Consider the following 22285-nt stretch of genomic DNA (forward strand, 5'->3'; position numbering starts at 1 on the left):
GTATTGGGCTTTTCCCGTTCTTCCCTTGCCACAGCACCAGATGCTCGCCGAGTTCACTTGTCCTTCCCACCCCATTTCTCTACTGTTCCAACATTTTCACATTTCTTCCTTCACTTGAACCATCATGTGTTTGTTACGATTTTCCTCTAGAAAGAATGACTGGCTGTTCATCCCAGCCCACCTCAACCTTAAGTGGTTAATTCTGGCTCGGAAGCCCACTTTTACCATTAGAGTCTTCCACTTCCTCCGCCGGGGTAGCTTTTTGGGAGGAGTGGTGGGCATGCGAGGAGAGAAGGCTGACAATTCGTGGCCTGGGGAGGGTCAGGGCTTTTCCATGGACCTTGAGGGAGTGTTCCTTCAACTGGCTGATTGTCATGGTGGAAAATGAGCACCAAGAACACTTGTAGGCATGTTCACCTGGAAGAGAAGGGTGGTAAGGGACAGACAGAATGGAAGAAAGAGGGAGGAAGGGCGTCGGGTGGGGTGGGAAACAAAGTAACACAGTTAGTTCACTCTGCAGAAGGGCTTCTCAAGCTTCCTGGTCTAAGAAGCCTCATGGACCCACTGCCTGCCCATTCCCACCACCACAGTGCTCCTCCGGATTGAAACTCTTCAACAAGCTCCAAAACCAAGTGACCTGCTCCCTTTTCATTTCCTGCTCTTCTTACAGGGATAAGCCTATGGGTTTGATTCTCCAACCGGGAGTGAAACCAAGTGTCTATGATACGTCTGTCAGAAAGTTCCCCAATCTCTTTCTTCCTCTCTCTGCTAGAAATGACCATGTCAGTTTTCATTCAAGGTTGCTTTTTATCATCTGCAGAAAATGACACGCTTAATTCTTATCCGAAGGTTTATCAGTGGCTTTCTAAGCACAAAGCCGCTCAGTGTAAACTCTATTGTGCTATTCTCATTCTTTTATTTCTTTGCTGACTCTACACCTTCCAGCTTCCATGTATCTAAATTTCATTTTTTGGGGGGAACCGCTTCACAAACCTCAGCATAAAAAACTCCATTTCCCTATCTAATCAATACTGCAAAAACAGGTAAAGATATTTCTGTAACTGAGAAAGAGTTGTGAATGTATAAATGTGTGTGTATGTGCATGTGTCTATCTCCAATATTCTTCAATTAACAGGACATTAAGTAAAAATAAGTGTCTTCCTTTTACTTACTTTTATACCACCAAAATACTGCACAGATCACTATGACCAAATTAAATTAGAGTGTGATTTACCTGAGTCCTAAGTCAGCTTTTAAATTAATTGCATTTTAAGAAGCAAGGGTATGAAATGGTCATGTGTAGGTTGCCCAACAGATATCCACTAGTTTGAACAACTCAGACAGTGGTCTGCTTTTTATGACAATAAGTTAGAATGTTCATGCCTGTAACTCAGTAACAGCACTTCTGAGAGTTTACATGAAGGGACTATCCTTTAATACACAGAAAGCTTTATTTAGCAATATATTTATGCTTGAAAATGGTATGAAACAACTTAAATTTCCAATCAGAGGCAAATGATTAAGTAAATGTGGGCAAATCTTCTTGGTGAATACTCATTCATTTAAATAAGCTCTCGAAGAGTTGTGGTAACAGAAAATTATGAAAAATGAAATACTTATACTCAGAAAAACAGAAAGGCGTAATACATTTTAGATTAAATTATGATCACAATTGTTCAAAATTATTAGAGAGGAGACAGCAGAAAGGAAACATCAAATGGTACCAACAGTGGTCTTTCAGTAATAAGATGATGGGTGGCTGGCTGTATTTCTTCTTTCATTTCCAAATTTTCTCTAATGAACAGGTATTTTTTAATTCATTTTTAAGGTGACAATTAAAAACCAGAGACAAGGAAAGAGAAAGAAGTAGAGACTAAGAGGAAGAAATGATCATCAGTAATGAGAGTTTTGTGGACAGCGAAGATGAACTGAGGACAGGGCTAGAGCAGCAGTGAGAAGGCAAAGCCCTGCCCTTGCTTTTACACAGCTGAGGTGGTTACTTCCCTGCTGCCTTGGAAATTACTAAATGGTTTCACACGTGCAGTGAGCGCGGCATCCCATGTTCTGCATAAGCCTCCCCTTCACCACTGATGACTCCCAGAGCACACATTTCCCAGAAAGCCCTTGATGATACAACATGCTACAGCCCAAGGTAGAAGGGCAGTTCAAAGAGGTCAAAGGTGGCTGTCTCTGAGCCATTACCTAGGGCTTAACAGGAGAATGCTGGGCACTATCAATGACCAATGGTATTATATAGCATAAGAAATATACATATATACAGTATTACATATACAATAATATATATTTGTATTAATTATTGTAGATAACACTACTGCCCTCCTTACCCCAATTTCCAATTTGTTTAATGCAAGCCTGGCTCCAGGAACCTTGTTGGGTAGCATAACACTCAGAACTCAAATCCAGATTATTTGGTTAGTCTACATGACTTTTCATCCTTTAAAATAAAATCAAGTAAAATAATCCATTGAACAGACAAGATGAGTCAAGAGTCCTGGGGAAAAAACTGTACTGGTTTTCTCCAAGCCAAGCCACTCTCAGTGGCTAAGAGCCATGTCACGGACACCAAGGTTCCAGGGTGTGTAGAGAAGCGAATCATACTGTTCCCGCTCTCTCTTCCCGGATGCTTCCCTCATACCAGCCAGTGAGCACAGAAGGTCAGTCTGCTTGGTCAGCTCCTAGAACATCATCTGAGCTCGATGCCCTGGGGTAAGCATACAGTCTCTGGCACTCGTTTCAAGTCCTTCCCACAGGCCAAACCATTTACCCAGCTCCCACTATGATTACAATATACAGAGGTTAAAGACTGGTTTGAACCCAGAAACCTCTTACTCCATGCAGTTCTGCAGAATTTTGTGGAGGTATAAAAATACTGACAGAGGAAAGCCCATACAGCAAATCTCCCTGTCCCATTCCTTAAGCCCAGGGTACTTTGGGCAGCTGGAAGGCCGGAGCAGTTTTACTCCATTAGTCAGTTCAACCCAACTTCAGGAAAAGCTGTCCAAACCTCTGAGAAGGCCACAGGCGGCTGCGGAGTCGGACTCCTGACAGTGACAGGGATCATCGTAAGGAGACCACCAGGTTCCTCTCCACTGCCTTTCCGACTTCTGACCTCTGCCCTCCCCGGGCTGAGTTCTGATTAGCTACCTGCGGGCATCCTCTATCATATGCAAAGTGGAGAAGAACAGAAAAGAAAGAGAGACAGTGTCTTATCTGTGATGAAGATACAGGTTTTTGTTCTGGAGTCCAGTTCTTAGTGAATGGGTGATGTGGTCTTAAACAGGTCACTTGATTTTGAGTATCCATTTCCTCACCTGATACTTTGGGTGACACAACCACTTACCCTTTAGGATGGTCAGGAGGATTAAAATAAGATGAAATAGCGTGCTCAGTGCAGAGCCCGATGAGATGGAACCACAGAGTGACAGAGCCCCGCATAGCTCTCAGGTACTTGTGAACCAAAGTCGTTTCTTATCTAGTGTGTGGAAATGTATCTTAGGGCTTCTCATGAGGAATCTTACACATCTTTAGTTCTCTTATCCCTCTGAACTTCTTCAAGATTGCAACTTCATTTTAGTTGGGAATTATCTTTAGTGGTTGTATCAATTCTTGCATTTCCATTAGAGAGGCTAGGTATTTTAGAAATTTCTCTAAAAGACAAAACCTGTTGGTAGCATGAATCAACTATGACATGGATGACGTTGGCTTGGTATTACTTTGTCTTGAGGCGAGTCTTAATTTTCTGTTTTAGGTCAGAATAAAACTGAATATATAAGCATCTCAAGAATAGCTTATTCTCATGTGTGGGCCAAGAGGTTTTTAAAATTTCACTCAGTAAAGATCACTGGATTTCAAACTCAGAGAACTAGTGCATCGTGAATACCAACTCACCAGCATGAGCTTTGAGTATATGCGTTTTCAGCCGGCTGTTATATGAGGACTTGAAGGAGCAGAGTTTGCATCGGAATGGTTTATGGTGTCCGTGGTGGGTTTGCATATGGCGATCCAAGCTGGATGTAGAAAGAAAAATGAAGAGAAAATGATAGGATTAAAAAATTGCCCTTTTCCATCTCTAAGCTGTTTGTTTTGTTACTTTCCAATGATTTGTTTTACCTACTCTAAAGGACAGGAAGCTCAAGGAAGTAGTCAAAAGTCTTTTTTGGATTGAGAGACACGGCATTGCTAACAGGTCTTGGTAAACACTACTTTTCCCTTCTCTAGAAGCACTGATAATTTGAAAAGGGCATCCAAAAAGGAAAGGTAAAATATGGGTGAATTCAAGTTTTCTGCCAAGTCAGTGAAGAATAGCCCTTTATCTCGTTGAAAAAAAGAATAGGAATCAGAGAAATTCTGCATTTAAAAAGGGCTGAGTTTCTAAATCTTAATCCCATGTTCACCATGAACACTCGAGTCGGGAAGGGTTTTAAAGTGGTTGAATGACAGGCAACAGGCTATATTTCCAAGGTCTTTGCAAATATGGAAGCAAAGCACAAGCAGGTTTAAAGGCTGTCATGTGACCCAAAGGCTGGTCATCCCTTCTGATAAATACAACCATGTTTGCTGTATATCAGTCTTCCAGAAGCAACTTAGAAGGAAGTTATTTAACTATAGGGAATGATCAGTATTTCATAATAATTACTAGTCTAAAAAATAATCAGTCTACTAAACAAGGTGTGGGAAGAAGTTCTAATTTGTATCAGTACCCCAGAGAACTCAATTCCTTTCTAAATACTCATATGGGAATGATACTGCTTACCATCTAAACGCATGATGTTCTCCTGAGCTCCACAGCAGTGCTTCGAGATGTCTCTGGACATCTCCCTCTGGCTGCCCTTTAGCTATCTGAAACTCAACTAGCTCTAAACAAAACCATGACTTTTTTCTCCACAACAAAATCTCTTTTTCATTTCCTCCTTTCTCTAAGGAGCACTACCATTCCCAGTCGACGAGACCGGAAACCGAGGTGCCATTTGTACCCCCTATGTTAAGACAGTTTTTCCAAGTCATGAAGATTCTAGTTCCCTCAACCACGGTCAGAATTCCACCCTAACTTCTCGGATCAGCTACCACCACTGCCTCCTCATTGATTTCCCCCATCTTTTTTTCAACCCAACAGCATCAGAGTCAGATGCCGGGAATCAAATCCCAGCTATTACTTCTTATAAACTGTGTGGCCTTGGGCAAGTTAAATAATCTCTCTCTACTAAAGGGCCTTACTTTTCCTATCCATAAAATGGAGATAATTATGGCCTGTACCACAGAGGGCTGTTCTGAGAATAAAATAATACTTGAAGAAGCTTAGGAAAGTGCCTGGCACATAGTGGAGCTCAATACATGTTAGCAATTATGACTTCAGTCATTTCAGAGGCTTTCTTTTACCAGTAATGAAAATTCCAAAGTACTAATTCTGTATTTGGAGACTCCAAATATGGTCTCAAGTGTTCAGACCTTATTTTCTACTGTTCCTTTAGATATAACTTAGATACCAGGAAACCGGACCACCAGCTGGACCCCATGGGCCTCTGTCTTCCACAGGCTTGCATTCTCTGGTCCTGCCCTCTACAGTGCATGCCCTTTCCACACCATTCAACTCCTATCTTCCTACTTTAAAACCGACTCGAATGCTTCCTGCTCTGTAAAACATTCCTGATTCTTGCAAAGTGGATGCCACATTTCCTTCTTTGAAACTTCATAGCGTTTTATTGATATATTTGTTAAAGACCAAATCATTTGTGTGCTTGCTTTCTTTATAACCCAACTAGACCCTAAAAAGCCTCAGATCACTGACCATGTCCTGCTCATCTTTATGTCCCAGCACAGTACCCAGCATAGGGCATATTCAGTCATTCACAATGATTTATCAAGGTTGTGCTGTGTGTCAGGAAACAGAGAGAGGCTGGTCAATAAAGACTTACTGAATTGATGAGAATACACAAGTTTTATGCCAGCGCATAGATCTGATGACCAGATTAGATATTAGGCTCTGTGTAGTAATTAAGAGTTCGTAACTCACCCTGTCCTCTGTAGAAGCACTGTCTCCTCCTGCCTCTCCACAAGCACTAATGAGCACTTTTTAAAAAAGCAAATGGTCCAACATCTATTTTCAATTACCATAAAAAGAAACCACATCTGTCTTACCATCAGTCCCCTTCCCCCAAGACTGTAGAACATGGTGTGGCACGCTTGTCTCTCTTAGACAGTTGAAAGAGAAAGGCACCACAGGTTTGCTCCTTCTCAGGACCATCCCTCTTCCTATCGCCCTGAAAGGCCTTCCTTACCCAACACTGCAAACTGACAATTTCAAAGCGGTGATGGGCTCCCTCTCAACCACCTGTACTTCAAGGCCCTCTCTTGGGTATCCATAAACTCCTTTCCTTTCAAGGTCTTTTTAAAAATACCAAGCCATGATTCCATGAGTCTTTGGTCACACGGGTTGAGTTGATGGTCCTAATTTTACCTCCTTAGCCATGCGATTTCCCAAATGAAACTTTACTTCGTCAAATGATGATAGAGTTCTGGATGTTTGACAGATGTACCAGTAAACACATCTACTATCTGGTCTTCCCTTGCATGAACTAGAGCAATACCTCCAAAACTGTCATTTAAAAAAAACGCCTGTTATCAGCCAAGTCTAATGTCAACCACATTCTTAGGCCCAGTTTTCAGATAAGGTGACTGAGGCTCAAGTTAACAGCCAACTAAGCAGGCAGGAATCTTGAGAGGGGCCTCTGACTCCCTAAGGCCGTCTGCTCTAGCCTGGCTGCCTTCCACTCTGACACTTCCTCCCAGTTACCACTTGCGACCCCTCCAGAGCACTTACTTGTGTCTGAAAGCAGAAACAAAGGAGCAATACTGGCAGCTGTACTTGTCCTCACGGGTGAACATGGCCAGGGCCAGATGGCTCCTCTCATGAGAACGCAGCCCCTGCATGGACATCAGGACTCGGTCACATTGACTACAATGGTATCCCCCCGGCCGGGTTTCATCTGCCAACATTCCATCAAGCAAGCAGTGTGCACCATCCACCCGGTCCACCAGGGTGCCGCCGGCATCTTTGGCAGCTTCCAGTCCATCCAAGAACAAGTGGGAAGGGTCCTCAGCCTCCTGCTAAGAGAACCACACACACACACATGCCCCACCAACAAAATAAATATCCATCATCGTAGCCCCCAGCTTTCCTCCTCTCCCTTCATGCTCCCAGATTTCTCAGTATGTCCTGGTAAGGCTTCCTCCCCTGCCTCTCCGGCTCCCTGACTGCCATTCTTCATGCAGTGGAGATGATTTTAAGGCAACATGTTCAGACATAGGTTGCTACTGCCTGGGAAACGTGAGAGGGGCTCTCTCACTCTGAAGACAGTTCACTGATTTATCTCCCATCTTAAAAAGAAAATTCTAATTGGGATCCCATCTAAACTGACATAAAGCAGGGTTAGGGTTACAGTTCAGAGACAAGGAAGGAAGGAAGAGGAAAAAGCAGAGTAGTTTGGTCATCTAGGAGTCTTGGGCCATCACTGGGAAATTAAGTGAAGATCCTTTCCTTTGCCGCCCCTGACCTGCAGATGATGACTTCACCCCTTGAATGAAGGTTGCTGTGTAATCAATCAAAAAAATTAAGGAGCAGACTGGCTTTAAGTTGCTTATGTGTCAAGGTGGCTCCTTGGATTACTGATTACCCAGGAAGAGCTGCTCTGTCTCCCTCGAGTGGTTCCAGAAAACATACCAGGGACACACCGCAGTGGCGTGGAAGAAGCTGATGCCACCGTGCCTGGGTGCCACTGCTCTGCAAACAGCCACAAGGCTTCAGTCTTCAAGAATAGCAGAGACTTAACCTCTATGCCACATTGGCAAAACAGGGTGCAAGATCAAGAAGCGCAGATGACAACAATATATTCACATAGCCACAGCCCTGAACTAACTTCTCTGCTCAAAAATGATTAAGTACTTAGCAATCTCCTGGAAGGCAGGGATGGTGGCTTGGTTATTGAAACAGTGGCTGCTGTTAGGATTATGTATGTTATTCAAAACAGGTGGCCTTATAATGGTTGTGGGAGAGGGAAGGCATTTGTCAGCAACATATGGGGAGAGGGGATGGAGGAAGCAAATCAGGTCAGCGGGCTCTCACGGCCAACTGTGACTTAGAGGCTTTCGTTTCAGATTTAGTGTTTCTCATGCTCCTCGGAGGACCCAGGATAAGAAGTAAGAGACAGATTCTCCTGGGCTATCTGGACCATCAGCCAGATGAGAACAGTAAGAAGTCAGGCAGTGGGAGGAGCAGAAGATGATGGGAACAGAACCCACTTGATTCGTCTCAAGAGCTCGGGTAACTCGGAAGAGCAAACACGTAATGGCACTAAATGCAGAACAGAAGGGCGACCCAAAGCCTCCTGTACCGAGAGGCCCGGATCTTCTGTTTCCGCCAAACTATCCACGTGGAAGGCAACCAGATCGAAACGCGACCGGGTCGAGACACGGAAGGTGAGGAAGGTCCAACCTGCAAAGAAATCAAAACAAGCCAGACCAATCCAAGCATAACTCAGGAATGCCCACATTCTGGGAGACCCTTTCCTGAGCTGCTTTGAGCAAGGGAGTTAATCAGTAACCCACAGGGCTCGCACACAGGAATGCTCATCCAGACCTTTTCAGTCCTCACCTTCACAGCGGCTGACACGGCGGGGACACTGCCATACTGGACATGCTTCCGGAGGTGATTGCAGATGGCTCGCAGCGTTGGGTGCACTTCCACACAGAATTTACATTTGTAGCCCACCACCTTCCTCTCCTTGATCTTTGGCACCTCTTCTAAGTGACCAAAAGGCTGGTAAAATACAGTGGTAGCCATCAGTACTCCGAGCCCGCCCTCGATTGCGGCATTTATTCTTGGAGCTTACTAGCACACTTTATTTTAAAGCAGATTGCAGGTTAAAAACTGAGGGAGAGCAACGTGAGTATTTTTACGTAACGAATTTGTGAGAGTCGCGGAGCACTGCCTACTATGCAAAGTCTCTGGAACCCAGACATGTTACAACTGGTGAGTAGAGAAGATTTCTGCGGAGACGCCTCATCATCACTGCCACCAAGTTATCTGGTTTTCCAGCCAATTTCAACTATGCAGGTGAGCCGTTGCACAGCTACGCCATTAGCGAACTTCTTGACCCAAAAAAAAAAAAAAATCTACTCCTTGAGAGGTCGGGTTCCTGTAGTAGACACTGCAGACCAAGGCGTGGCTGAGAAGCGCTAGTGATACCAAGAGGTGGCCCACAACTGCCTTAGGTAAGAAAGAGCAAGCATTGTCGTGTAACTGGGCCGCAGATAAGGCTACCCTGCAGGAGGAGAGACAGAGAACCACCCCAACCCTCCCCTGGGGAGCCTTGTGGGGAGTGAGAGGGAGGCAACAGGACTATGGAGGAGGGAGAGCAGAGAATGGGGGATAATCGGGCTTGGGATGTTTAATTGACTTATTGACTCTCTGGCAAGCTAAGTCACTAGGAAGCCTGTAGTGCTCTGGCTGGCAGCGGAGACGTGCACGTGGGCACCAGTGACGAGAGGCCTCCTGGGGGAAGGGAAATCAAAACATATCCTTACCCTCTCTTGTTTGAAATCTGCAAATGCACCATCTGCATATTTCTGCTTGCTCAAAAGCTGTTTCCTCCTCTCCTGGCGTTTGGCACGCTTCTGGAATTCCTCATTGTGAATGTTCAAGTGTGAGGTCAGCTCTGCTGTGCTTTGCAGTTTGCTATCACAGTGCTTACACTGGTAGGCGGAGTTCTGCCAGCGGGAGCCGTTGCCCAGAATGACGAAGTCCCTCTTCAGGTCCCGGCTGTGGTGGTCAGTGTAATGCATGCACAGCAGCTCTGCTGTGCTGAAGGAGAGCTTGAAGCATTTGATGCAGCGGAATGGGAGCCACTCGATTTCCTGCGCTTCGTTTCCCTCCACCTCGGCTTTCTCAAAGCTGCTTCTCTCCTCCTCTTCCATCAGCATAGGCCTCTCGTGCTCGTCGGCATAGACGGCGGTGAAGTAACCCCCCAGCTTGCTGGCGTGCTGCTTCTTTGGGAACACTCCCGGGTGGCGCTTCATGTAATGGGACACAATGCCCTTCTTGCTGAAGGACTGGAAGGAGCAAAGGGAGCACTTTTTCTTCTCCACTGCGCGCCGGAGCTCCTCGCTGAGCTGCGGGGAGTCATCCTTGGGCGGGGACGGGATGATCACCTTGTTGGGCTTGTCGCTGATGGTCCTGGAGGCTGCCAGGCAGTGCGTGTAGTATGCGTCAATGTCATGGCGCTTCTGGTAGTGGGCTGCCAGCCCTTTGCGGATGGGGTTGGTGTAGGCACACAGAGCGCACTTGAACAAGTTGTTCTTGCCCTCTGGTTGTGCTCGGACATTGTTGTGTTTGATGCGGTAGTGCCTGGCAATCCCCTTCCTGGTGGAGCAGAAGTACTTGCAGAGCTGGCACCGGAACACAGTGTGGGAGACCAGGTGCGAGGTAGAGAAGTGAGAAGTGGACACGGGCTCCTCTCCTACCTCCTCCTCAGTGATGGACACTTGGGAGGGGCTCACTTCAGTGGTTATCTCGGGCTCAAGGGACACTGGCAGCTTCGGGGGCGACTGGGAAAAGACATCAAATTCAGGCTGGTTGTGATACTTCTCATAGTGGATTTTGAGCTTCTCCAAAGTGCCATGAGTGTACGGACACAGTTTGCAGCGGTAGGCACCGTACCCTTGCTTGAAGATCCTGCTTGTCTCCTCCACGTCATTCTGGGCTATGTCGGCAGATTGCTCCACATCATGCACGAAGTCCTCAGCGGTCACCTTGATGGACGGGTGTCGCTTCTGGTAGTGGGTCAGGACGCCGTGGATGCGGGTGTTGATGTATGGGCAGTGCCTGCACTTGTAGACAGCGCCAGGGTTAATGTCAATGTCCTGGGCAAAGTCGGCGGCCTTCACTTTCATGCCAGGGTGCTTCTTCCCATAATGGGTGAGAAGGCCGTGCAAGTTGTTATACTCTGACTGGCACACGGTGCACTGGTACGGGGTGGAGGATATGGCGGGGTTGGCGGAAGCTAGTTGGATGCTCTTCTCTGGGGAAAGGCTTGCATCCTCTGGGCATTCAGCTTCCTGCTCGGGGAGTGGAGGGGGCATAGTGTTTTCACAACTCATGGGGCCCACCAACTCTTCGGTTGGAGGAAGGGGGTTCTCCACAGCATCTTTCTCCTTAATTATGTCCAGCAGCACCGACTCGTCACCATTCATGGCCCAGGGGTGGAATGCTTGGTAGTGATTGGTGATGTCCCAGATGGAGAGAGCTTCAAAAACACAGTCTCTGCATCTGTATGTTTTGGCTTCAGCTGGCATCGTGAGAGAGGGAGGGGATGGGTCTGGCCCAGCCCAGAGTTTAGTAGCCATGTAAGTATAGTCGACGTAATGCTCCGGGTGCCTCCTCTGGTAATGAAGGAGCAAGCCAGTGGGCTCTGTGTGCGAATAGATGCACCACTCACAGTGGTAGCCAGCTTCTATCAAGCCATCTAGAAACGCCCACCGCATGATGGATGTGACGGTGGCCTTCAGGGCAGGGTGGTCTTTCTTGATATGCTTCCTCAGTGCATAAAAGTAGGGGGAGGTATAGGAGCACTGCCTACATTTGAGTGCTCGGAGTTTCGTTTTGTCCCGCTCCACATTTGAGGCAGGGACAAGCACACAACTGGCAGGCTTCCTCTGGTTCCGATCACAGAGGCTTCGAATGGTGGCCGTGTGTTGCCGGATCACATCCGCATTGGCCTTGAAGTCTCGGTGCTTCTTCTGATAATGAATGAGGACACCTTTGACCGTCCGGTTCCCATAATCACAGTGCTGGCAAAAGAACATCTCGTTCTCCACAGGGGGGCCATCTCGCTCAGAGCTGCTTCGGTTCAGCTGCATGGGGGCAGGTGGCCGAGGGGAGCCTTGGGGCCCCTCAGCCCCTCTCATCACTGCAGCTGTGGGAGGAGCCTGTCTGATATATTTGGCAGTAACCTTTATTTCTGGGTGTCTTTTCTGGTAGTGGACAAGCACTCCCACAACTGACCGATTGCTGTAGGAACAGTGTTTGCAGTAGTAAAGCTCAGTACTGAGGTCTGGTGGCGGGGGTTGTGGGGGGGGTGGGGAACCCATGTTGGACATTTTGGGAGACATTGGAGCACCCACCTCAAATGATAATTGAGAAAGGGCAGAGCCCCTGTCCACAGACACCATTCGCATGGTTTTCTGGATCCTAAAGTAGGAAGCCTTTTCTTCAGGGTGTTTCTTCTGATAATGAACCAAGACAGAATGCATGTTGGGGCTGGCGAATGAGCAAACATCACAATCGTAAACGACAACGGTGTTAACCGAGGGGTCCTTCTGATTTTCACATTCTGGAGAAAAGGTCTTTGAAGGAGTGTTTTTATTAAATGTAGCCGGCATACCACCACCACGAGACACAGGAGTGGAAGTTGCCATGTTTTTGGGAGCCGAATTCAGAATCTCGCGCAGAGTCTGCGATTCCGTACTCAGCCCCTCTTGCTGCTCCACGACATAGCTTGAAAATATCATCGCATTGTTAATCTTAACCGTGGGATGCATTCTTTGGTAATGTGGCATCAGGCTTCTCACATTCGGGCTAGTGTAGGAACAAAACCGACACCGGTAGATCAGGTCCGAATGGTCAAAGTTGAGCACGTTCATGGCTTCTGGATGGTGTTCGCCGTAATGCTGCTGCAGATCTTCGAAGTTGGTATAATCGATGTAGCATTCCAGGCACCTGTACACCGCACTGTGATCATTGGGGTCCAAGATGTACCTAAAGCTGAATTTAATGTACGGGTGCATTCGTTGGTAGTGGGTGCTGACACTCCGGGCAGATTTGTTGTTGAAGTCACAGTGTTTGCAATAGTAAAGTCTTCCAGAGTCACTAAAGTCTGTATTTTCATTGTTGTGCTCAGTTCCATACATAGGAGTCTGGGTGTTGAGCAGAACCGTATTGGAAACCTGGTGATCTTTCATGGTCGTCGAAGAGCCATAATAATCCTCTTCATCTTCAGAAAGGGTGAGCTCAATCTCAGCCCCGTTGGTGGCGTTGTAGTCGTGGGTGACACTTCTGAAGTTGGGCTCCTTCTGGGACTCACTGGTGTCTCTCACCCAAATCTGTTGGGCTGAAAACGGAGCGGGCACCTCCAGGATCGGCTCGGCTGGCTCTTCTTCCCTGTCCAGCTCAACCTCTATCTCCACTTCATTGTCTTCCTCTTCCTCCTCATCATCCTCGACATTGATCACTGCGTCTTCCTGCTGTTTGGTTTGGTTAATTTTGCTCTGCAGGTTGCTTGCTATCTCGTCAATCCTGGTTCTCTTCTTCACGGGTGATAAATCAAGAGGAAAGTCATTAGTGAGCTTCCTAGAGGCCTTAGCTACAAAATTATTCTTGGAGGACAACCCAAGAATTGAGGTCTGACTTTTCTTCACAGTGTTGCTGGAAGAGGGGTGGCTGTCTGTCTCACTTTCCAATGGTAGGCTTGAGGGCTGCCCCTCGAATTTTGGCAAGTTGTCACAGAATGAGTGTTTGTGCTGCTGATGAACCCTTAGCCCTTTCAGGGTCGTGGTGGAGTAATTACACATGGTGCACTTGTAGGGGTGCAGGGGCGGGGCTGGCACGGGGGGCTGTGGCTGTGGGGGTGGGGGCTGGGGCGGCACCTGATGTGCAGGCTGCGGCTGTGATGGGGGTGGGGGAGGGGGTGGTGGTGGCGGCTGTTGCAAGGCATCTAACATGACTCCTGACTTTCTGCCATTGATGCTCGAGCTCTCATAGGCCACTACGCCTTCACTCAGTGAGGAAGAAATGCCTTCGCTCTGGGAATTCACAGCATCCCAATCTGACATTGTACCCGTGTGACACTGTTTGTGAGCCCCAAGTTTTAATGAGCTCTTGCAAGTAAATGGACATTCGTCACATTTGTAGACAGCTGTCTTTCCAGATAAGTGGATGTTCTCTATGTGACGGGAGATGCTACGCCGATGCATGGTGAGGAAAGGACAAAAGGGGCACTGGAACCTATTCATGAATCTCCTAAATGGAATTCCCTTGGTCTCCAATAATTTGTTGCCATCTGAGCCCATCAGCTGTTCAGCAGACATGCCTGATACCTGGTGATCCATAGCATTTAAACCATTCTCACTGTCTATTTCATTTAACTCTTCATCAGAACTAGAGTCATTCAGCATGCTGTTAGTTTCCAGGTCAGCAGAAGAATTGGTCATGTCAGCTATTCCGTAACGGGATCTCTCTGCCAAGTTCACTAGGCCGGAATTGTGAGGTGACTTCGGCTTCATCTGGGGGTAAGACATGGGCGAAAACTTGGAAGTGGAAGAAGCATTGGGTCTCATGATGGAGTTACTGATGGAGCCCCGGTAGTTGGAGACGTTGGTACTGGGGATCTCCCGGCTTGCAGTATTCATGGACAGATAGGTGGAATTGGAAGTGGGGCTGGGAGCACTTTTGTTCTGCACATCAGGCAGATTAGTCCCTTCTTGTTGCTGTCTGAGACTAGAGAGGATCTTGACCATGCTGCGGTGTTTCTTCATCATGTGATCACACCAGCGTTCGCGGCGAGGGGTCTGGTAGCTGCACCACTCACAGCAGAAGTTACCTCGAGATTTGGTCAAAGGCTTGACCATGGATTCTAAGATGCTGCGCTCCACGACCTCTGCAGGCAATTCCTTGCAGGGATCCTGCAGGGACACGGGTGGGACCATGGGGTCTGGCATCGGAGCAGGGGTGGGGAGGGAAGCAGTGGTCTCCTTCAAATTGCTTTTGTGATACATCTTCTGATGCTTGATTATTCTTGCCCTCCTTGGTGACTTGTATGTGCAAAACTGGCAAGAGAAGACCTTTCCAAATCCCTCATGCATCATGATATTGTAATTTAAGGATCCTGGAACAGGGAGTCCCGCCGAACTCCCTTCAGCTTGAGCTCCGTGGACCTTCCTGGTGTGTTCAATGAGGAGGTTTTTTGACCTGAAGTAGCGTACACAGAACTTGCACTGAAAAAACTTGTTTGTTGGTCTGGGATTCGGGACAATATGCTGACTGTAATATCCTGGACTGTGGCCATAGTAACTTCCAGTCCCCAGTGCAGTTGCATTTTGACCTAAAGAGAGAGCATAAGGTAAGTGGGAAAAGCAAAGCTGAGGAAAGCATAAGAGAATTAAGGAAATCAGTCATGCACATCAATTTTTTCTTTTCAAGTATTCTTCATTAGTCAACATCACATTCAAAAGGCCTACCATCTCAAGGTGAGGCCCTGGAGAGAATTAACGGAGCATCAATGAACATACACACATGGCTTCTCATGGTCAAAGACGTGGTGCTCAGCTTTAGGTACAATCCTCCTATCTTCTCCATTAATGTGCCATATCGCTATAAAAATACAAGTTTCACAGACTGCATTATTCATTCTAGAACTTTCTAAGATAGTACCTTGTTCTCCAAATTGAAAGGAATCTTAAGAGACCCAGGAAGCTGAAAGGACAATAACCTAGAATACTCAGGAAGAGGAACATGACATCCAAACCACAATCCAGTTTCTAGTTTCAAGTAGCACCTTGGTACCTCACTTTACATTAAGCACAACAGAAACTTGCAGCTTTGAAGAGGGGCTTGAAAGCCATGACTGCTGCTTCCCCACTTCTCTCCCTCACAAACATGGAGTGGAGAAACGCAAATAGGAGGAACAAGAATCTCATAGAAGCCACATCTACCAAGGACCATGGTCACAGGCTAAAAATAGCCAGGAGCAATGAAATAGATCAGATTGGCCAAGCTGAGGACAGATTTACCTGATAAATCTTCTGCAATCGCAAATTCATCCTTTATAGAAGAAAACTCCACCTCTGTCTGATTACTGGCATTCATGGACCCGGATCGTGGCTCATCAGCATTGTCTTCAGCGACATCAGTTGGCTGCAGAAACGCTGTGTGGACATCCTGAATGTGTGCCTTGAGATCTTCATAAGATGGGGCTCTGAAGTCACAGCCATCACACTGAAGCACCTCCATGATCTGGGTCTACTCTCTCACATTAGGAACCTGGGGGAGAAGTCAGAACAAAACATGTCGAAGGATGTACTAACTGCACAGCCCAAGCGGACAGGGCTACAAGTGCAGTAATGGAAAAAATTCCATTACGGGCAGATTTCTCCTACTGAACTTTGCCAGTTGGAACAGTGGCCAAAGAAAGGCAATCAGGCATAATAGGGATGCTGTCCTTGACTTCATAACTTCAAAGAAGGGGGGAAAAAAACCAGATAAACTTTTTCTAGCCTGATATGACTATATCTTCAAAAGACATTTGTCAAGGAAACCCTTAATACTTCAAAAGTTTTAGTAGTTTCTGAATTTCTTGAGTGAATTCAAATTTCTTAGGAAGTTAATATTGATTTTGATTCTTTCTGGGACCCTTTTTTTTTTCTGGACTAGAACTTTCTCAGTAGTAAAGAGGATGTCCACACAGGACAGGACAAATTCCAATCTTCATTAGCTGTTGTAATATAGTGACATTGATGTTTATCACCAACTGGTGAAACAGTATTGAATCTTGGAGTGGTGGCAGAAAGAGCATTTTTGTACCTTTTATTATAATATCTTAACTAATATTGCACACACCTCTTTCCTCCAGTTCCCAAACAGTTTAGTATTTTTTTTTCCATGAACAAAATGGTCATTTGCTTTTTACCACCTACCAATTGTAACCTAACAGATTCTCCAATCTCATTAGGTCATAAAATATTTCTCATGTGATTTTTAAACAACCAACTTTAGATGACAGTCCAGTTTCTAGTTTCAAGTAGCACCTTGGTACCTCAATTTACATTAAGCACAACAGAAACTTGCAGCTTTGGAGAGGGGCTTGAAAGCCATGACTTGCTGCTTCCCCACTTCTCTCCCTCACAAACATGGAGTGGAGTCTTTACTTAAACACAAATAGCTTTGAATAAAGCAAAACTTACCCAGCTACCTTCACTCTGCCGTTTACCGCATGATTGAAAGATACAGAGAGCTTCCCACTAACTCAATGGAGAGGCCCACCATTAAGAACTTTAAAATGTATTAGAAGATGTAGTCCTTCCTATCTTAATATATATCCTGAGTTGAGATACCCAGTTATTATCTTAATGAGTGAGTGACTTCACTGAGCTCACTGCAAACTCTACTGAGTTGCTGGAATCTAGAACCAGATGTCCAAGAACTAAAGCTGTAGCCAAATCTTTCTATACTTATATTGTGTGGCAACTTCCGATGCTTTTATTGTAAAAGATAAATTATTTCTGCAGGAGGAACAAGGTCTAGTAAAATGTCAATGCAGTGAAAGGAGCCATTGCAGGAGGATTTTCCATGAAAGAATGTTCCTGCTGATAGACTGCTAAAATAACTTCTGGCAAGTCCAGCTCTGGACGGACTGAGCTTGCAGAGTGAGACACATATTTAACTCCTCTTCTTTCACCCAGCAATTTATCCTTTTTCAATAAACATTGAACTGTGCACCAGAGTCTTTTCAGCTAACTAAGTCTCAATATTCCAGATACACAAGCTTTTATGTCTAAGCACCAACCCAAATTGTGTGGAAGAGGTTGCTATCAGCTCTGGATCAAATTACAGCAGTCACCGAGGCCCCACCCCACTTCTCCTTTCGCGCAGTCCATTAGACCTGAAAACAAATTTTTCCATGGTGCAGACGACTCCTGCATTTAGAACACTTCACAGAAAAAAGCAGATCATCCACTGTGCACTCCCATCCCCCCAGCTTAGTCCTTTCATCTCAGCCAAACAAGCCCCAGCTCTGCTGAATGTGTTTATCACACTTTCAAGAGATATGAGCTCCTGCGTCACTGAAGCTCTAAGACTCACTAAGCTGCCCTAGTCCTCTGAGCTTTAGGAGCAGCCATTTTAGCTCAGAGCTTCTCCTCCGTGCACAACATGGCTTCTCTGGGATTCTGCTAGGCTGACAATCAGAAATGCAGAGTAGAAGGGCAGGCTGGGCGCCTCCTATGCTCTTCTGCTCCCAACAAAGAAGGAACTGTTTTCATTGCTTTCCGAAAAGCAGCACCTTTCTCCTCCTCAAATGTCATTCACCAAGATCTCTGAAGGTTCTTTTATCCCATGATTGATAAGCGTGTGCGTGTTAGTCCCACCAGAGAGCACTGGGTATCGCAGTCCGGTCCTGGACCAGACCCTGTTCTACAGCAGGACTTGGGGGTGGGGGGGTGGGGGGACCTCCAGAACGCCTTGGCTTCTTAGGAGTCGTCCTTCCACACACAGAAGACATACCATCCGACTCTGCTTGCCAGATTCCAAAGTCTAATGACCTTTGTTAATCACCAGCCAGTCTGTCTGCCTCAGCAGAGCCTGCCAACAGACACACCCTTCAACACAAAGGCTGTAGCTATGCCTTTTAGAAGAGGTTCTCTCAAAGCTCCATTGTGTGGCCGAGAGGAAAACAAAATCTCTTCCCTTCAAAACTTCAAGCCTTTAGAAATAACGCAACAAAAGGCTTTCTGCTTGTGTGTCTTTTGGAAATTTTGAGGCTGGTTTGCACAACATCAATAAAAATTACCGTTGTGCACAGGGAAAGCAGGGCACCTTCAGCATTAAGTCATCCACCCAGAAGGGAAATTGATCTCTCTATGCACTTCTCTAGTGTCTTGGTGCCTTCCAAGGCTAGGATCAAGGATCCTAACTTTGCTGGACGCAAACACAAACCAACAAGCCTCCTTGTTCAGCGAGATTAAAGGGTTATGAGATCAGAAAAAAGCCACTGATTTGGAAAAAGGAACAGATGATGAAAGTGATTTCCTAATGGGTTCTAGCTTTAATGTTGTTGCAGCTTCTACCTCAAAAATAGCTCAGAGCCTTAGAAGAGGTTAATCTCCAGGCTGTACACAGAACCAGCGTCAGGTACAGCTCAATGGCCTTCAACAGGATCTGCACCAAGTACTAAAACCAGGAGGCAGCCTCCTTTGAAAGCCATTCTGCTTTGTACACACATTTCTCCTGAAGATGCTGACAGGAAAACAAAGCAGAAATTTCCACCATGGCCTACACAACCCAAGAAACAGAAACTCGACGTGTTTGGGACACTGAGGATGCAGAGGCAGGCACAAAGTGACAGCATGAGGAGAAGGGAACAGGGCAGGAGAGAGACAAAGGAAGGGGCACCTGCGGATGACCCACTGCCAGCCAGAGGCTGTTTTTGCAGCTGACAGAATCCTCTAGAAACCCACACCAATGAGGGAAAAGAGGAGTAAGCTCTGCCTCTGTGACCACTTCATTCAGCCAGTAAGAGCAGTGACCCTACAAGGCTAAGCCAGACACTCATCTGCTATAAAATCATGGTTTAAAGGCGAAAGCCTTGACCTCATAGCTACTTACTTCATTTAAATCAGAAGATTAGCAGTACTGTTTTTTTCATCATTGACCAAATCAACAAAATCAAAAGCAGAAGAAGCGGCTTCTGAACTAACGAAAGAGAGGCACTCTACAATCAAACAAGGACCCCCAACTCTTACCCCCCATACCATATCTCCAGGCCCCCCAGGCTAGACAGGTGTCTGACTACTGGACTCTATAAACACCACTCCAATCCCTGCTAGCAAATATGGACTCATTCTCAAATAACCCAAGCACCTGGTGATTAGTCCTCCTAACGTGAAACTCCCGGACCATTCAAAGTAGCCATTACTCTTCAGTACTACTTATGATCAGTTGTTGGTCAACCTGCATTCATCTTTTAGGGATTTCAAAATGAGGGCTTTTGATAAGAAACCCAAATCTAGTTCCCCATGTTTGATAAACTCTTGAAGACACATGTTTTTAAAAATCCAGAGATCTTGTGAAAGGATACATACAAGAGAATGGGCAAGGGGAAATTATGGACCCAGGCTGCTCTTTCTCAGTCTTAAACACCAATTTGAATTTCCACTGTCTGCACCCCCACGTTCTGCGCTCAGAGTCCCAGGGATCCCGAATGCCCTGTGTTTCCTTCTAACACACGACTCAGACGTAACTGGGGAGAAGAGGAGCCCTCGATGTTTCACGGGTTCTCAATCCTGCCCCCATCAACCCTCGCCCAGGTCAGCGTGGCCAGCACTGCTCCTTAAGCTCCCAAGGCCCAGACGCATAAGCATGGTCTTCAAGTGAAAATCCCAACTGTCTCCAGGAAGGGTCAAAACTATAATGTGCAGCCCTTGCCAGATCTAACCTGTCCTCTGACTGCAGGACTGTGGACCAGAAATAAAGCACCACAACCGCAGGGATGCATAACAACTAATTATAACCTCCTTCAAAGCCTTGAGCTACAGGATCAGAAGCACCATGAGGTGCTCTTCCCCTGTCCACTCCAGAAACCTACTTTCATTTGTAAGATACTGAACTCCTCAGTTCTCCTGAACCCCAGTTCTAATGAAAGGAATCAGTTGGTACCTGCTGGTGGTGCCTTTCTTTCCTTTCCTATGAATGGAAAAACCAGTTCTCCAAGGACAGGTAGTGGAACACATAACCTTTGGAATAGTTCAGCTAGAAAAGCAGAGAAACCAGGAACCTAAGGTCAGTCTACAAATGTATTTGCAGAACAGAAACTGTGACTATGATGAGGTCCAGGAGCTGTGGGGTACGTTGGGAGAATAACATTTCTAATTGCAAGCCCTTGATTAGCATGGATGGGGAGGAAGGAAGAATTTCCATGCTTATGATGAAAAATGGGAAAAAAATCACAAATTGATTTGCAAATGTGGGTTGCTACCCTTAGCAATTAGGGGTGCTCCACATTACTACTTAACATTTACTCTTGTCATGGTCGAAGTATGAGTTCTAATAATTTAAAGATCATATAAAGCATCTTTCCAAACAGGACTAGGCTGAGAAATTGTGAAATCTTTCATGAACAGGAACAGTAGTTACAGGATCATACCCACAAATGCAGGTATAGAAGGTATCTATGTATGTATGTATGTATGTATGTATGTATGTATGTATGTATGTATCTATCTATCTATCTATCATCTATCTCTGTCTACCTATCTATCTACATCTGTGTGTATACAATATATTCATGTATATATCTTTATATGTATTCATATATATTTTTACATGAATATATACATACAAATATATGAAATAATTAATTTTTACTTAACTTGACCTCAGATATGGGCATGTGCACTCCAAATTTAACAGGAGCTTTGTCTGTTAGAGTAAAATCAGTCCCCTTCTGAGTAAGTACAAATGACATACTTGATACTCCCATGTTAGAGTTTTAAAAAATAAGCCAGCAAAATAAGCCAACAAAGAACTTCCCCAACAAGCTACCTTCGTTGATTCCACAGCATTTGGTGCTACTACAGATCCTGGCTCACCATGTGGTGTCTTCAAATGTCCTATCAAATGTTGATACTGTTTGCTACATGATCTAAGCAGTTCTGTGTACTCTTGGCAATTCACCACACTAATGAAAGGTTTAACATATCAGGGAGGATAAATAATTAAGGAATTCAGAGGGGAGACACAGCTGTTCTTCAAAACGAAATTTTCAGAAGAGAAAGGATTAATTTGCAATCACATATGTAACCCTTAATATAAGACTGAATTTATATAGTAGCAGAGAAATACCATGAGGCCTGAGTCCTGCCTCTGTTCTATGTGGTCAGCCTGGTCCATCTGTGGGACCTTGTATATAAGCACAAAGTCTGAAGCAGGCAATCTGCAAACTAATAACCAAGGCACCTTCTGGCCAAAGATGTGGGTCTTCAGTTTATCTCGTTTTAGCTTTGGTCTCCTGCATAAAGTTTTCAAGTATTACAGCACATGTTGGAGTAACTGTTCATTAACAGATACCTTTGGGATCATCATTAAGATGAGATGAACATCTAGGGATGTAATGTGACTAAAAAAATGTCAGATATGTAAATAAGAAGCGATGCTGGCTGACTGACCTGTTATGAAAGCAGGTAGTGAGTGTCTAATACAGAAAGAGATCATACATACCTTCTGGAGAATTCATGCATTCCTCTGCAATGATATAAGGGTAATTGAGGCCAACAGGCCAACAGGCTGTCTGCCAGCTCTCCTGTCCTTAGAAAAGGAAGCGTGTGATTTGAACAAGGAGATAAAAGAGGAGAGAAGGGACAAGCAAAGAAAGGGAGGAAGCAGGGTGGTATCTCACTAGCTTTGGACTTCATTGTCTGGAAAGGGGAACCTGCAGTTCACTAGATA

General features: G+C 45.6%; 1 protein-coding gene across 9 annotated transcripts in view; it reads right to left on the bottom strand.

The window, feature by feature from the left end:
- ZNF462 (zinc finger protein 462) overlaps positions 1-22285 on the bottom strand; it is a 133659-nt gene that overhangs the window by 62986 nt on the left and 48388 nt on the right. For 6 of the 9 annotated variants that reach the window (XR_012126920.1, XR_012126923.1, XM_073226624.1 and 3 more), the window contains 6 exons: positions 15859-16108; positions 9601-15170; positions 8669-8833; positions 6839-6942; positions 3910-4028; positions 226-417 (listed from right to left, as the gene is read on the bottom strand). Coding sequence is in view for 7 of the 9 variants with exons in the window: in XM_073226624.1 (XP_073082725.1) it covers positions 226-417; positions 3910-4028; positions 6839-6942; positions 8669-8833; positions 9601-15170; positions 15859-16078 (6370 nt within the window). In the remaining 2 variants the exon portion in view is untranslated. Of the gene's footprint in view, positions 1-225; positions 418-2345; positions 3683-3909; positions 4029-6838; positions 6943-8668; positions 8834-9600; positions 15171-15858; positions 16109-22057; positions 22145-22285 lie in introns of those variants that run through there. The other 3 variants (XM_073226611.1, XM_073226634.1, XM_073226632.1) reach the window with 3 other exon arrangements.

This window comes from Manis javanica, chromosome 2 (assembly GCF_040802235.1).
Source record: "Manis javanica isolate MJ-LG chromosome 2, MJ_LKY, whole genome shotgun sequence".
In the NCBI taxonomy this organism is placed as follows: Eukaryota; Metazoa; Chordata; class Mammalia; order Pholidota; family Manidae; genus Manis; species Manis javanica.